The sequence below is a fragment of the Carassius carassius genome, chromosome 39 (genome assembly GCF_963082965.1).
Source record: "Carassius carassius chromosome 39, fCarCar2.1, whole genome shotgun sequence".
NCBI lineage: Eukaryota > Metazoa > Chordata > Actinopteri > Cypriniformes > Cyprinidae > Carassius > Carassius carassius.
The window spans coordinates 5,512,042-5,529,624 of NC_081793.1; the positions used below are offsets into that span (position 1 = coordinate 5,512,042).

At 38.0% G+C, this 17,583-nt stretch overlaps 1 protein-coding gene across 1 annotated transcript; it reads left to right on the forward strand.

Annotated features, from left to right (window-relative positions):
• Positions 1 to 580: 580 nt before the first annotated feature.
• LOC132120941 (ciliary-associated calcium-binding coiled-coil protein 1-like) lies at positions 581 to 17,140 on the forward strand. The gene is made up of 8 exons (XM_059530157.1): positions 581 to 607; positions 678 to 766; positions 959 to 1,128; positions 4,570 to 4,693; positions 5,362 to 5,434; positions 11,725 to 11,838; positions 13,551 to 13,697; positions 15,995 to 17,140. The coding sequence occupies exons 1-8, from the start codon at positions 581 to 583 to the stop codon at positions 16,076 to 16,078; spliced, it is 828 nt and encodes a 275-aa protein (XP_059386140.1). The 3' UTR covers positions 16,079 to 17,140.
• The last annotated feature ends 443 nt before the right edge of the window (positions 17,141 to 17,583 follow it).

Consider the following 17,583-nt stretch of genomic DNA (forward strand, 5'->3'; position numbering starts at 1 on the left):
TGAGGTATCTAGCGTGCACCTCTGAAGAAGATCCATGTTAATCCACACAGAAGAAAACACTTTAAAACTTGTATTAATAACATTTACAAACATTTTAAATTGTATACAAATGTCTTAAATTGGAATTAAACTTTGATAAATTTAACTGTTGTTATATAGGGTAATAAAATCTCTAATGAAGTGTCAGACATAAAAAAAAAATCCTGGTCACATTTGACCATGATGTGGTGGTATGATGGTATGTATTTTATATATTTCAATTTCAACTGTTAACGTTACTCTTGATATAAAATCTAATATTAAATATAAAAGTACATAATGCACAAGATATCAAAAAACAAACACTGTCAGGGTAAATTTTAAATCCTCAACTGTCACAGTATATGATTTCTAAGATCATTAATAGATTTATGTGTGTTAATAATGTTTTAACAACTGATTTTCAACAACATTCAGTTCTGAGACGGTGTCTGCAAAGCTACTAATTAAAACACCTGACTACTGTAGATATACTGTAAAATATTGTGAAAATGAAATATAATAAAATATCATGAAACTTTAAACTTAGATAACTCACACCATGGTTAATTTCAGACTTTCCATAAGGGTAGGGTTTATTTTGAATTACTGTATAATTAATTTCATGACAGTGTATTTTCTATTATCTCATATTCAAGGAAGTGAAGAAATCTTTTCCTCAGTGGGAACTTCTAAAGCAAGACCAAATAAATATTCTGCTCAACCTGCCTGTGGACCAAGTGCAGCTGTAAGTTTACTAAAAAATAGTTTCTTTACAATTTGTTCATCACATGCATTGCAGTTATTTTGAGCAACAACAGTATCATTAGTTGTCAGCTACTCTCATTATTAAATAATTCACATCTTGTTTGTATCTAATTTACATATATTATATTTTACATGTGACTTTTATGATATATTGTATGTCTTGCATTTTAAGACAGTTTGAGGATATACTGAATATCGAAAACCACCAAACATGTGTGAAAGAAGCTGCACTGTTGGAGTATTTTGTCAATGGATTTTGGTGGGCCAAAGAGATGAACTTCAATTCTCAGCAAATCTCATTTATCATGGACCTTTTACAGCAACTACTTGACAACATAAAAAGTAAGTGGTGTTCTCTGAAATCAAGTTTTGTTTAGTTGGAAAGTTTACCATGGTTGCTACTTTAGGTCTAGTGTGTTTTAGAAATCCATTTAACCTCACACTAATTGAGAATCTGGTATGAATTCACAAAGCATAGTACAGTTCCCTATCTGTCGTCACTTCGAGTTATGTCAAATGGCATATGAGGTCTCACTTGCGAGTCCAATCATCTCTGAGTTTAAGAGAAAACGGCAATGAAAATTGGCTAGTTGATTTTTCATTCTGAGCCACTTCCCATGCCTACGGGTATATAAGGGGACAGCGTGCATCCACTCATTCAGATTTGTGCTTCGGAGCCTAGTATCATAGATAGAGTATATATTCGCTACAAAGCCATTCATCTTTGTGTTCGTGAAGAGCTGTTCCTGGTTGGTGTGACAGCACAGTACAGTGTCCCTGCAGCATTGATTCCCCTGGGCACTTCAGCTGAAAGAGCAGTTTTTTCTAAAAGAGCAAATCACGGACGATTCTCGTCTTTTTCAAGATGCAGTTTCGTCCATGTCCTTCGGGCTCTCCCTGTCCCCCCCTGTCTTCACGAAGGGCACGGAGGGCACCTTGACCCAAGTGGGCATCAGGATCTTGATGACTGGCTCTTCTTGGCCCGGTCACAAGAGGAGTTGGGTGATCACAGGGACTTCGACAGAGAATGTCTTATCTAGGTATGGAGTTAGACTCGGTGTGTATGATGGCACGTCTCACCAGGGAAGTGTGCTCAGTCAGTTCTGAACTGAGTTCCTTCAGAGGCAGGACAGTGGTACCCCTAAAAATTTTCAGAAGCTCCTGGGGCATATGGCATCCGCTGCCGCAGTCACGCCACTCGGAGTGTTTCATATGAGACCACTTCAGCACTGGTTACACTCCAAAGTCCCGAGATGGGCATGGCGCCTTGGTAAACTTCGTGTCATCATCACACCGATGTGTCACCGCCTATTCAGCCCCTGGTAAGACCTTGCTTTTCTATGGGCCGGGGTGGCCTTAGAACAAGTGTCCCGGCATGTTGTTGACAGAAGCCTCCAAAATGGGCTGAGGGGTGTCATGCAATGGGCAGGTAGCTTTGGGGTCCTGGACAGGACCTCGACTGCTTTGGCACATCAACTGTATGGAGTTGCTGGCAGTGCATTTAGCTTTGCTGCGGTTTCGGCAGGCTGCTGCTGCCGCATGGACAACACTGTGTTTTTTTTCGTACTTCAACAGACGGTCTACGATCATATCACATGTCTCAATTCACCCGCCATCTCCTCCTCTGGAGTCAGACGCAGCTCAAGTCGCTGCGCGATCTCAACAATCCGGGGGAGTTCAATAGTGCAGCTGACGCGCTCTCACAACAGCTAATTTTCCCCGGGAAATGGGGACTCCATCCACAGATGGTCCAGCTGATCTGGAGTTGATTCGGGGAAGCCCAGGTGGACCTGTTTGCTTCCCACGAGTCCTCCCAGTGCCAGCTGTACTATTCCCTGACCCCCTGGGCACGGATGCACTGGCACACAGCTGGCCTCGGGCTTTACACAAGTATGAGTTTCCCCCAGTGAGCCTGATCCCACAGACACTGTGTAAGGTCAGGGAGGACGAGGAACAGGTCCTGTTGGTTGCACCTTACTGGCCAACCCGGACCTGGTTTTCAGATCTCAGGTGCTCCTCGTGACAGCCAACCTCCTCTCTCAGTCTGGGCATCATATGGCACCCACGTCCAGATCTTTGGAACCTCCACGTGTGGCTTCTGGACAGGACATGGCAAACCAATGTTATTTGCCACCAGCGGTGGTAGACACTATCACTCAGGTTAGAGCTCCCTCTATGAGGCAGGCCTATGCTTTGAAGTGGAGTCTGTTCACAAATTGGTGTTCTTCTCACCGAGAAGACCCCCGGAGATGCTTGGTCAGAGTTGTGCTTTATTTTCTGTAAGAAAGGTTGGAGCGTAGGCTGTCAACCTCCACCTTTAAAGAGTATGCAGTGGATGGCCGGTCCCTGGGAATGCATGACTTGATCGTTAAGATCCTGAGGGGTGCCAGGAGGTTAAATCCTCCTAGGACACCCCGATACCCTCCTGGGACCTCTCTATTGTCCTAGTTAGACTTCAGAGGAGACCCTTTGAGATGCTTGATTCAGTTGACCTGAAGTTCCAGTCTCTCAAGACAGTGCTCCTGATCTCGCTCACTTCCATCAAGAGGGTCAGGGACCTCCAAGCATTTTTCGGTAAGTGAAGAGTGCCTTGTGTTCAGGCTGGCCTACTCTCAGATTGTCCTGAGACCCGGCCTGGATACACGCCCAAGGTTCCCACCACTCCCTTCCGAGACCAGGTGGTGAACCTGCAAGCACTGCCCCAGGAGGAGGCAGATCCAGCCTTGTAGTTGCTGTGTCCCGTAAGAGTGTTTTGCATATACGTGGACCGTACCCAGAGCTTCAGAAGCTCTGAGCAGCTCCTGGTTTACTTTGGAGGTCAGCAGAAAGGGAAGGCTGTCTGGCCCACTGGATATTGGATGCCATCGCTTGGCATACCATACCCAAGGCAAGCCGTGCCCCATAGGGGTGAGGGGTCACTCTGCACAGAGTGTTGCCTCCTCCTATGCGCTGCCGCACGGCGCCTCTCTGGCAGACATCTGTCGAGCTGCGAGGTGGGTGACACCTAACAACTTTGCAAGGTTTTACAACCATCATGTAGAGCCTGTTTCTTCCCGTGTGTTGGGTAATTGGCGGGAAGAACTAGCATCCTCCAGCACGCTCGGTAGTCAGACTTGGCATAGCAGTCTGACGCCAGGCCCAGTGTTAGCATGCCCAGAGTCCTGGTCAGCCCCAGTACTGGGCTAGGTGTCCATATGGCTTGATTCCCTACAGGTAATCCCATAGGTAGGATTATGCGCTGGGGCTTTAGGAAGGTTACGACCTTAGCATAGCTTTTGTGACACACCACGGTTTGTCGACAATTGCAGTGCCACAGGGTTGTGATGGGGTTCAGGTTGGGGCATTTTCCATGGACCTCATATGTCTTTCGACACATCTTGTAGTGACCTACAGATAGGGAACGTCTCGGTTACGTACGTAATTTAGTTCCCTGATGGAGGGAATGGAGATGTTATGTCCCCATGCCACAGCCTTAAACTATTGGCTGTTGCCGGGACAGGATCTCTGCACCTCAGCAAAAACCTTGAAGGAGTAGATGCACGCTGTCGCCTTATATACCCGTAGGCACGGTTAGTGGCTCAGCATGCAAAATCCACTAGCCAATTTTCATTGGTCTTTTCTCTTAAACTCAGAGATGATTGGCCTCCCAAGTGAGACCCCATATGTCATTCGACATAATGTCTCTGTTACTTCCATCACGGAACGAGGGTTACGTATATAACCGAGATGATCCTTTGCCTGATTTACATAATTGTTTACAATACCTGTTGCATTTTATTTCAGACAAACAGTCATCATTTGCTGATAATTTCAAGACATTTATCCAAACAGTACTAGCCAGTAAAGCCAGTTTTTTATTCACCACCACCGATCAAATCAAAGCCATCACAAATTACTTCAAGACCAGGTATGTCTCACGATGTCACACCCGACCTTTAATTACATTCCTCCTAAATACATATGATTTTGCTCAAGTGCAGTGTTTAATTGTTGAACATGGATAAGGTCATTTTAAACCCGTCGCACAATAATAATTGATGCAAGATGCTGCTTTGCTATTAGACAGCCGGCAACAAGCAAACTAGAATTATTTTATGGCCTTCATAATTAATGTTATGCATAATTCATACAGCAACGGATTGTGAAGCATGCAGACTACAATGGCGCATAATAAGCTGCATGGAAATCATCAATTTTTAAAAAAGCAAAACGAAAAAACACTGATGCACAGTGTTGAAAAATGACACACAGTATGGGTATCATAGCTGAGCATGATTGATTTCTCTGCTTACCTAAAAAGCCTCAGTAATGCACCCTTCATCAGACCAGTTGTCAGGGACATTAAACGTCATTAAAACAAATAATTCATTGACTCATTAGTCTGCTAACTCAAACTTGAAAGGACTTTTTTTTTAATAAAAACTAAAAGTTTGGAAGCTTAATGGTGACATGTAATTTGTGTAATTGTGTAACATGTGTAATTTGTTCATAGCCTAAGAAAAATAAAAAATTCTAAATTGTCAACAACTGTGACAGTATTACAGGTTCTCATGTATTCTTCATGTGTATAAACAGTCTTTTCCAGCACTACGGACTATATGAATTACTGTTCAAACATAGAAGAGAGGAGCAACTCCTGAATATAGAGGTAAGATTCAGATTTATCTTTTTTTCAGAAGAAAGAAAATTATACATGTTTGAAACAATATAAGTATAAATAAATGTATGTAAATATATATATACACACACACACACACACACACACTCACTGGCCACTTTATTAGGTACACCTTGCTAGTACTGGGTTGGACCCCCTTTTGCCTTCAGAACTGCCTTAATTCTTTGTGTTGTAAACATTCCTCTGAGATTTTGGTCCATATTGACATGATAGCATCACACAGTTGCTGCAGATTTGTCAGGTGTGCTTCCGTGATGCTAATCTCCCGTTCCACCATATCCCAAAGCTGGTGTATTAGATTGAGATCTGGTGACTGTGGAGGCCTTTTAGAGTAAAGTGAGCTAATTTTCATGTTCAGGAAACCAGTCTGAGATGATTTGAGCTTTGTGACATGGTGCATTATCCTGCTGGAAGTAGCCATCAGAAGATAGGTACACTGTAGTCATAAAGGGATGGACATGGTCAGCAACAATACTCAAGCAGGCTGTGGCATTTAAACGATGCTCAGTTGGTATTAAAGGTCCCAAAGTGTGCCAAGAAAATATCCTCCACACCATTACACCACCACCACCAGCCTGAACCATTGAGACAAGGCAGGATGGATCCATGCTTTATGTTCTTTACGCCAAATTCTGACCCTGCCATCTGAATGTTCGAGACTCATCAGACCAGGTAACGTCTTTCCAATCTTTTATTGCCCAATTTTGGTGAGTCTGTGCGAATTGTAGCCTCCGTTTCCTGTTCTTAGCTGACAGGAGAGGCACCCGATGTGGTCTTCTGCTGCTGTAGCCCATCTGCTTCAGGGTTCGATGTGTTGTGTGTATTCAGAGATGGCATTCTGCATAGCTTGGTTGTAACGAGTGGTTATTAGAGTTACTGTTGCCTTTCTATCATCTCTAACCAGTCTGCCCATTCTCTTCTGACCTCTGACATCAACAAGGCATTTCCGTCCACACAACCGCCGCTCACTGGATATTTTCTATTTTTGGGACCATTCTCTGTAAAACCTAGAGATGGTTGAGCATGAAAATCCAGGTAGATCAGCAGTTTTTGAAATACTCAGACCAGCCCGTCAGGCACCAACAACCATTCCACGTTCAAAGTCACTTAAATCCCCTTTCTTCCCCATTCTGATGCTCGATCTTCGCCACATCTAGATGCCTAATTGCATTGACTTGCTGCCATGTGATTGGCTGATTATCAGATTTTGTTACCCAGCCACTGAACAGGTGTACCTAATAAAGTGGCTGGTGGCAGTGTATGTGTGATATATATATATATATACACACACACACACACACACACACACATACATGCATGCATGCATGCATATATTCATCTGTTTTATTTATTTATTTATTTTCTCACTTTTGGGTGAAATATTATTGCTCATTGCCTAAAAGTTACATTAAGACAATGGTGATGTGAAATCAGCATATCTGAGTGCGTTGTTTAGTTTAAATCACAAGTTCAGTCATGTTATCCAGAGCTTGGCAGACTGTTTTTACATTCCACAGTATAAATGTTGCATTCATTATCGGTCACCTGTGCACTTTTCTTCAACTCCAAAACAAAAAAATTGTGTTTTAAGATGAGATAAATAAATGAGATTAAAAAAAACTGAATTAGTTTAAATACTGTACTTATTTTTCAATCTGATTCTGAATTGTTAAATGACTTTCAGTTTTATGACAGTGAATCATTGTTCTCAAATTACATAAATGAAGAATAACCTACATGAAAAACAAAACAAAAAAAGTACTCTGATTTCTGTTCTTCGACTTAAAGTCCATTCAACCAAAACTCCAAAGGCATTGTAAAAGTCATTCATGTGGCTTCAAAGGTTTCATTCCAATGTTACGAAATGATGAATGCTTTGTGTTTTTCTTGTGTTTTTCTATATGATACTTCAATTTCCCCATGATTTCCTCACAGCACTGTTCATGTCCATTCATGTCGCCTACATACTGTTATCCTCCATTGCGGGAAACATTTATTATTCACGTTCTTTCTGAATTTCAGCTTGAGTGGAAAATCTGCCTCCCATCAGATTTGCTCATCCATAATTAACATGTAATGATTGTGATCTGAGTTGAAATGTCAAACCAGAGGAATATAACCAATCACTTCATTCCACTTACATCAATATTTCTGCATACAGGGTACATCTGTACATCTAAGATCTGTAAAATTGGAAGTCTTGATTACATCAAATATCAAGGCACAGATTTGGCATCTGAATGGTGCTTTATACTGTAGCATACAAATAATGAGAGCTTCATTTGAGCATCTTACAGTGAACAGAGATCAAAAACAAAATCTAGGTCACTGATACAATGGCACCTCACACCATGTAACAGAACAATTTTGAATTTGTTTTGAAAGAGACTTCAAAGCACATTTTGAATATAAATGTACTTGTTTTTTGCTCATAAATTGGAACCAGTTTATTGATTCAAGATGTTTTATGAATTACACAAAAGCAAAACAGCACAATGAATGAATTGAATTGCAGCAGACGTTCTATTTTTACTCCTATTAAAATGATACTTTTGACATTAATTTGTTTATTGCTTGAGATGGAACAAGCACAAATCATGTCATTGGGAATAATGGGAAACAATGTAGTAATGAAAGAGCATTGTTCTACTCCCCGCTTCAATTTGGCATTGTAATTATGTTTGGTATACCAACCACAAGACTCTTTGTTTTTGTTAGTGCACTAGTTTTGGGTTCTGGGTGAAGGGCCTCCTGCCAAATGAAGAGTAAAATGTTCCAGCCAGAGAAAATTTAACTCAACTGTTTATGCATAGGGTGACCATATGAGCCATTTTCCCAGGACGCGTCCTTGCCAGGATTTCTATATTGCCTAAATCATCCAAAGTAGTTTGAACAATAACATGCAGGTATGGTACATAATCAACCAATCGTGGCATGTGAGAAGGTGAGATCTACAGAGAACGATCAAAGCATTGCAAATACACGTACAGTCGTAGCCAAAAGTTTTGAGAATTACATAAATATTAGTTTTCAAAAAGTTTGCTGCTAAACTGCTTTTAGATCTTTGTTTCAGTTGTTTCTGTGATGTACTGAAATATAATTACAAGCACTTCATACGTTTCAAAGGCTTTTAACGACAATTACATGATATTTATGCAAAGAGTCAGTATTTTCAGTGTTGGCCCTTCTTTTTCAGGACCTCTGCAATTCGACTGGGCATGCTCTCAATCAACTTCTGGGCCAAATCCTGACTGATAGCAACCCATTCTTTCATTATCAGTTCTTGGAGTTTGTCAGAATTAGTTGGTTTTTGTTTGTCCACCCGCCTCTTGAGGATTGACCACAAGTTCTCAATGGGATTAAGATCTGGGGAGTTTCCAGGCCATGGACCCAAAATTTCAACATTCTGGTCCCCGAGCCATTTAGTTATCACTTTTGCCTTATGGCACGGTGCTCCATCGTGCTGGAAAATGCATTGTTCTTCACCAAACTGTTGTTGGATTGTTAGAAGAAGTTGCTGTTGGAGGGTGTTTTGGTACCATTCTTTATTCATGGCTGTGTTTTTGGGCAGAATTGTGAGTGAGCCCACTCCCTTGGATGAGAAGCAACCCCACACATGAATGGTGTCAGGATGCTTTACTGTTAGCATGACACAGGACTGATGGTAGCGCTCACCTTTTCTTCTCCGGACAAGCCTTTTTCCAGATGCCCGAAACAATCGGAAAGGGGCTTCATCAGAGAATATGACTTTGCCCCAGTCCTCAGCAGTCCATTCACTGTACTTTCTGCAGAAGATCAATCTGTCCCTGATGTTTTTTTTGGAGAGAAGTGGCTTCTTTGCTGCCCTTCTTGACACCAGGCCATCTTCCAAAAGTCTTTGCCTCACTGTGCGTGCAGATGCGCTCACACCTGCCTGCTGCCATTCCTGAGCAAGCTCTGCACTGGTGGCACTCCGATCCCGCAGCTGAATCCTCTTTAGGAGACCATCCTGGCGCTTGCTGGACTTTCTTGGACGCCCCAAAGCCTTCTTTACAAGAATTGAACCTCTTTCCTTGAAGTTCTTGATGATCCTATAAATTGTTGATTTAGGTGCAATCTTAGTAGCCACAATATCCTTGCCTGTGAAGCCATTTTTATGCAACGCAATGATGGCTGCACGCGTTTCTTTGCAGGTCACCATGGTTAACAATGGAAGAACAATGATTTCAAGCATCACCCTCTTTTTAACATGTCAAGTCTGCCATTCTAACCCAATCAGCCTGACATAATGATCTCCAGCCTTGTGCTCGTCAACATTCTCACCTGAGTTAACAAGACGATTACTGAAATGATCTCAGCAGGTCCTTTAATGACAGCAATGAAATGCAGTGGAAAGGTTTTTTTGGGATTAAGTTAATTTTCATGGCAAAGAAGGACTATGCAATTCATCTGATCACTCTTCATAACATTCTGGAGTATATGCAAATTGCTATTATAAAAACTTAAGCTGCAACTTTTCCAATTTCCAATATTTATGTAATTCTCAAAACTTTTGGCCACGACTTTACATATTAGGTGTTTGTTCGTTCATTCAACTTGAAGCGTCGCTGCGCACAGATCAATGTATGACACCAAAGTACCAAGAGAGTGATTTTAATGCATTAGAAGCCGTCTGCTCTGCTCTCTATAGCTCTTATGAATATCACACAATGATCGATCTGCACAGCACAAACAGCCAAAATCTGAATATTTTAGGCAATATAAAAATCATGTCATGGGAAAATGGCTCATATGGTCACCCTATTAATGCAGGCCTAAAAATGTTTAGATAGACTTCACAAAATTAAGACAAAAATTGCATTTTTTACAGAATAACCACCAAACTGTACACTATGCAACCATTACAAGACTCATCACCAAATAAATGAATAAGTAAAATATTGATTAAAGTTTTTTACATTTTACCTAGATATTACATTGGCTCTAAAAATAGTTTTAATATTTATTTTGTATAGTCGACCAATCATCTTAAAATAAGCTGCAACAAGAACACCCTGCTTTAGGGCTGCAACCCTAATGCATTACCAAGTAATTAATTACTGTAATTTAATTTATTGTAAAAGTAAACTATGAGAATACTTTTTATTTTTTCTGTAACTTAATTGAAGAAACTTTTGATGTAATTGCATTAAATACTGTACAGACCTTATAATTAAAAATGCATGTTTTTAAATGTAAACTTCTCCCTTTAAATACGACCATCAGAAGAATAGTTAATACAATTTTATATTATTTTTATTTTATTTTTTTAATTAAAAGAGCAGTTTCATGTCTATCATTGTATTGTTCAACTGCTTGAGTTTGACATGGGATATAGAAATGAATTAGTAACAAGTAATGCAATACTTTTTGGAGAAGATACAGTACAGTAATCTAATTAATTAATTAGTAACTAGCTGCATCTAACAGTTATTTTTTATAATAAGTTAATCTGATGGTTAATTATTCAAGAAAAAACTTAATTAGGAAAAAAACTGAAATCCCTGAAAAAACTAATTAATAAGAAATTATCGTTTTGGTTAAAAATGTATTAATTATAACTTGCTAAATTGTTATTCTACATCCTGCCCAGTGTTGTCTCACAAACAATGTGCAGTTTGATGTCAATGCAAACAAACATTGTGAATGTATCTGTGCAAATAATCAATATGTGCAAAAAGGGGTTGAAATTTAAACTGATTGCTTACCATTATAAAGTTAAATGCACTAATTTAGAAAAATGATAATAAGGAAAAAAACTCAGATTAAATGTTAACTGGTATGAGGTAGGAACACATTCCCTCATGTGAACATATTACATTTATACTATATTACGTTAGTCTCTTAACTGTTACTGCTTTTCTAAAAATCAAATTACTTGTGTTACACAGAGAATTTTAAACTTACATTTAATTCTGTTGGGCTTCATCTGTTTGATATAAATAATTCTTTTAAAAATTGCTTAGGACAACTTTGGTGATGAACTACTATAACCACTCACTATAAAGAAGTGATGTGACAGATGAATATTTCTGATATTGTGATTATCATGATTAATTGATAATCAAATTCTTTATTCACATTATAGATTTTAGCATTATAGTTGTCTGCTTATTGTCAGGCCCCTGTTGGCTTTATTTTGAAATAATGAGCCGTCAACATCCTACTGTACTTAATGTTGCAGGAAATAATCTTCAGTGAGATTTTTAATGAATTTTAAAGGGTTGGTTCTTTTGTTTCAGAAATGCATTGAGGTGATCAACCCTGCTGAGTTTGCTGCCCCGCTAGAAGAAGGCATGCCCACTGATCTGTACTTCCATTACATGGCTCCCCCATGTGTCCAAACGCCTGAGCAGGTAAAAGGTTTCCTTTCCCGTCCAGCCCAGTCCTTGCTGTAATAATGGTTGAACTATCCAAAAGCATTCTAAAGTGTTTGGCTTGCAGTAAACTGTTGTATTCATTTTGTGGTTTAGACTTTGCTTGGAATTACCCCATTCAGAGAAGATGCGTTTCACATGTTTCTCATTTTCAGAGGAAACACAAATCTGCTTCCAAGTATGACTAACACTTTTCCTTAACAGACAGCTGGAGAACATAGGCTGTACAGAGCAGAGGGAATCGTATATTATAACAGAAGGATTACATCACAGCACAATTACTATCTTTATGGGGGGGGGTTTCAGTCCCTTAGAGAATTTTCTTTTTCAAGTATTTCTGTATTAATGGATTCTTAATAATTTAATGAGTACAGAAAAAAAAATGTACGTAGTATAGATACTGTATATAAAAATGTCCACACACTTCACCTTTAAGGAGATGTATCTATTCAAATTTCCCACACATTTACCCAAATCTGGGAACTGGGAAAAAAACAATTATGTCAAAATACATTTATCTGGTTTCGCAGCATTAAGGTCAAAATATCATCAAAAACCCTGTTGTGCACAGTTCATTAGTGCATATTATTGCAAAGGAAAAAAAAAACATCCCCCAAACATGCCCATTATTAATGATTCAGTCAATTCCTGATTTTAAAATCATGTTCCATCCAACGTGTTATCTTGTTAAATATCCAGTTTTAATTGGACATATGACAGATTGCTGCAGTTAATCGGTTTCAAATTCTGTATTGCATATTTTAGAATATTTTAAGCTAGACTTACTTTTTTCATGTGCAATCTATATAAAATGATTTTTTTAAGCCATAACCTTGGAAAATAAATGAAGATGCATTGGTCAAAAGGCGTGGGAACCCTGTCTGCTGCAGAATCTCATTAGAATGCACAGGGTGCCGTATCCAGGAAGTGCGTGCTGTTCTGAAAAAGGCCACATGTAGGCGCTGTGCCACTGCTTATGATTTTATGAATGACACAAGATACTCAGTGTTTGTTTGTGAAGTGTATGTTTTCTCACACGAGATACTCAGTTCTGCCTTCCCACACGAATGCTCAGGAAATTTCCCCATTAGTTCTCTGATGCAATGTTACATTAAAAGAAAAATTAATCACATCAGAGCAAATCTTGCTTTCAATGTGAATAACTAATAGGTGTTTTATTTAATCATGGTTTAATGTTTTAAAAATAAGGCCAAAACCTATACTCCAAAAAAAAGGTTTTACATATTTTGATTTTGCATTACACATTAATTTCGCCTTTTCATTCAGAAATTCCCATTTGACAAATAATTGCTAAGAAATGGCAAGCAACAGATTGAACTAAATGTGATTTTTTTTAAGTAGATATATAAATATATATATATTTTCCCCCAGTTTTTCTAAATATATATATATATATATATATTTATTATTATTTATTAATTATTATATTTATTTATTATTTATTATTTACACAAACAACCAAAACTAAAAAGTAATTACATTTTTCTTTACCCTCAAAAGGAAAATATTAAGATTCTGTATATGGCTCTTTTCCATACAATTATGCCACTATGAAAAAAAAATAAAATAAATAAAACTGTGTATATTATTTTTTTTCTGTTATAAGAAGGTAAATAAATACTGACAGAATTTGTACTTTTTTCTGACCTTTTTCTGTTAATTGACCCTAGACCATTCAGGAATCTCACGAGGAAAATGTGGAAGAACCTGGAAAAGCTGAACTGGAAGAAAGTGCTGGGAATCAAGTCGGCTTCAGTGTGGAAGATGTTCGAGAGGCGCTGGGGGAAATGACCCAGGAGATGTTAGCAAAACTACAGGTATACACCCTTGAGCAAATAACAAGCCTTCTCAGTTGCCTTATATAACCACGGCCTGTTTATAAGAAACAACATGCTGATCACTACCAACAGAGAGAACCAAAGAGAAAAAAAACCTTTTTATTAGCTTGAGCCAGTTTCCATGAGAATAACATTCAAGGCTCTGGGGCAGGAATATCGCAGATAGCATTAATAAATCATCTTAAAAAACAAAGAAATGATTAACAGACTATTTATCAGAACAGTGTTTCTGAAAATATCACAGTTCCGCTCATAGTCTCCCACAAACCTCCACCCACGGTGTGATTATAGCAAGAAAAAAAATCCAATATTAAAACCTGAATAATGCTCTCCTGCTTAATGTCGCGGGTATTCTCTACATAACGTAAAATACATTAGACAGCTGCCTGCAGATATCCTGATTAATTTTACGCTAGACTTAAGAAGGAATTGAATTACAGTGACTGCCACGATTGCACAAAACAACCAGGCGGATTGCTAAATTGTCACAAGTTTTTACACGCCAAATGTTTTGGAGGTTTCAGACGGCAAAGGTTGCTGTAGGCTGTGCCGACAAGACCTGAATAGAGGAGGCTAGAAAGACATAAGTCATTTTTCACTTTGATGGGATTAATGATTATGGGGGTCATTCAATTCTCCTGCCATGTTCCATGAAGACCTTCGTTTCAAGCCATGATTGAGCCTTTATTTTAAATGACAGATGTTCTGTAATATGAGAGCCATGTGTGTGCATCTTATATGTGAGTGATACGCTGAAGAGCTGCTATTTCCATCAATTCTCCTGGGCTTTTCCTTTCTTTCATTGTCAGAGGAAGGTCAGTTACATATATCACTTTGCTAAATATAACCTCATGCAAAATGTTTGGTAGAACTCTTGCTGGTTCTATTGAGTTGTTGTTGTTTTTCTATGCTAATTGTAACCCTGTCTGGCTGATGGGAGCGTATGAAGTCACTGTGAAGCATGTTTAATATCACAGTCATCCATGTTCAGTTTGAAGTGTTTGCTACATTCATATTTATTCTTTTCTGTTGCCTTTTTTCATTGAATACTATCCTAGTTTCACAAAGTTCCCAGGAATGCCATAACTCTGTGGATCTCATCATACCTAATATGGTAGAAACAGTGAAAATTACAAATGCTGGAATTACCGAGAATGACTTCCTTACCAATAACATTACCATTCCAGATGTGGACCAGAGGCATTCAGTATGCCTTTGTGCTGTGCAGGGAACTTCTCTGCACACAATGGGTTGTGTATTTTCATGTAAACCTGGAACATTGTGTACAAATCAAAGATTCAGGACAAAATCAACAAGGGAAAATAAGTGGACTTTGGCATAAAGACAATCAACTTTATTTAAAAAAAAATTTTCAAAAGAGAATTTTTCATTTTTATTTTTAAACATTGTGACACTATGTATTTTAATTTTTCGTTAACATTTTTGGTCATTTTATTCATAAGGGTTTATTTATTTATATTGTAATTCCCATTATTCTCAAAAGTGAATCTCATTACCGTAATACAATATAAATCTTTATTTATATAATAATACTATAAAACAGTCTTAATACTTTTGTGTAATCAGTATAGCCTTTTTGTAGGATAATTATGCCTTTTTAGTAAAAAATTGTTTTATATATACTTTTTTTTTTTTTTTGTATTCTCATTTCCGAAATGTTTTCTGTGAGTTTTATTCACAAAGGTTTGTTTGTTTGTTTGTTTATTTATTTAGTAATTCCCATTATTCTCAAAGGTGAATCTCAGTACTGTAATGCAATAATTTATATTTATACAATACTATAACACTAGTAATGTATCCGTGTGTGTGTGTGTGTGTGTGTGTGTGTGTGTGTGTGTGTGTGTGTGTGTGTGTGTGTGTGAAATCAGTAGACTATTTTTAGGACAATCATAGAGTTTATTATTATTACTATTATTATTATTTACATTTTTACATTGGAACACTATATATTGTCATTTCTGTAATGTTTTTTGGGCATTTTTTTACATGAGGACTCATGGGTTTATTTAGTAATTCATTCCCAAGGTGAATCTCATTATTGTTAAACAGTATAAATCTGTATTTATACAATACTATAACAATAAAATTCTATGTAGACTCTAGAGTCTCTATACTAGAGTGAAACTAGTATCAATTAAAGGCAAAAAAAATGAAATACTAACAATCCAGCCCGAGATTCACTCATCTAACTGCAATTTCCACCCTGGTTCGGTTTGATATTTTTATGAATGTACAAATTCTTGTGTGTTCAACAGGCCGACTTCACAGAGAAACTGCGAGTTCATGAGGAGACCTACATCTCGAGGTTAGAACGACTTCAAAAAGGCTCTTCCAAATAGCACTGATGAGATGCCAGGAGGATTTCCCACCAGTATTTACTAATTCAATCAGAACAAGTCTGAAAATAACACCGAATATGGCACTGGTGGTTTAAACAGCCAAATACTCTTAATTTACTGTACATTTCATTCACCTCGGTTGTACTTATGTCAAGCAAAACTGCTTCATCAGTTTGTTCGATACTGATAATAGATGAAATAAATGACTTTCTGGCATGCTTGATTTATTGAGCAGGATAAAATGATGCAGATGAAATTCGGGATCATATTCATGGACGTCAAGGAGGGAACAGAATATCTAATTAAGTTGTTTGTATAAGGTTTTTGTGGCATCTTTCCCACAAGTCATTAGCTGTCTGAAAGTAGCCCAGCGCTATGGCAACACTGTGTTACTCAGCCTAAATAGCTGAGTTGCCATATAAAGAGATGTATTATTAAAGCTGAATAGTGACTTTTTCCTCTGCATTTGAGAAAGCCCACATAAAACTATAAATATCCCCTGCAGTACATATGAGAGAATGCTGATCATCTCAGCTCTTATTTTCCATTTTCGCAGCGCAATTATTTCACAGCACAAGGCACACTCTGCATACGGAAGATTATTGTTGTTATTATAAAGATGAATTATTAATTCATCTCATGTCAGTCCTATTATTTAAGGACTCAAACTCTCAGTTCAGATTTAATATTTAACCAGTTTAGGATTGATGGGTAAAACGGGTCCATTTAATCAGTGCGATATCAAATTACAGCAATATTCCTCTATGCCTTTTTTTTTTTTTACAGCCTGTTGATTTAGCTCTTCATTAGCCTCTCCATCCTTGTGTTGACAGAGAAGTTAGAACATGTTCAAACATTCTTTTTGTTCTCGGACAAATTGATAGAGTGATTCCCGAGCCAAGAGCTGGATGACCTTTCAGCTCATACACAACAACAGTCCCGCTACTGGCCAATAGAGTTTATTAAAGAATGACTTCTTACTGGAGTGCTGTGGCTAGGTTTTAAAGAGCCCACGGTGGCTTTTAGATCATGTTTATAAAATCATCTGTATGCTAGTGTACACCTAAAGGTAAAAAGTAATTTGTCATTATAATACACATTTGTCTCCAATCAAATGCTCTTTTGAATGAGATTGTCCTGCTGAGATGATTAGAAATTCATAGTAGCAGATCAAGGTTATGATGTAAACTAAACATGACTGTCTGAATTTAAAACAAAAATCAATCATTCCTTGATTATATTCTATATTATAAACAAGAACATTCCCGCAGATTCACATGGAGGCTTGTTTCTGCCATAGGATAAAAAAGAAAAAAAGAAAGAAATGTAATTTTGACTTTTTATCTCACACTTCTGCCTTTTTGTGCAATTACATGAAGTTATTTTAATTACATGTGCAATTACAAAAGTTGGAACTGTGGGATACATTTCATTTCATTTTATTTTCATCCTGTGCCAGGAACTTGTTTCTATCGTTTAAAGAGGTCTTTAACAAATAAATTGCT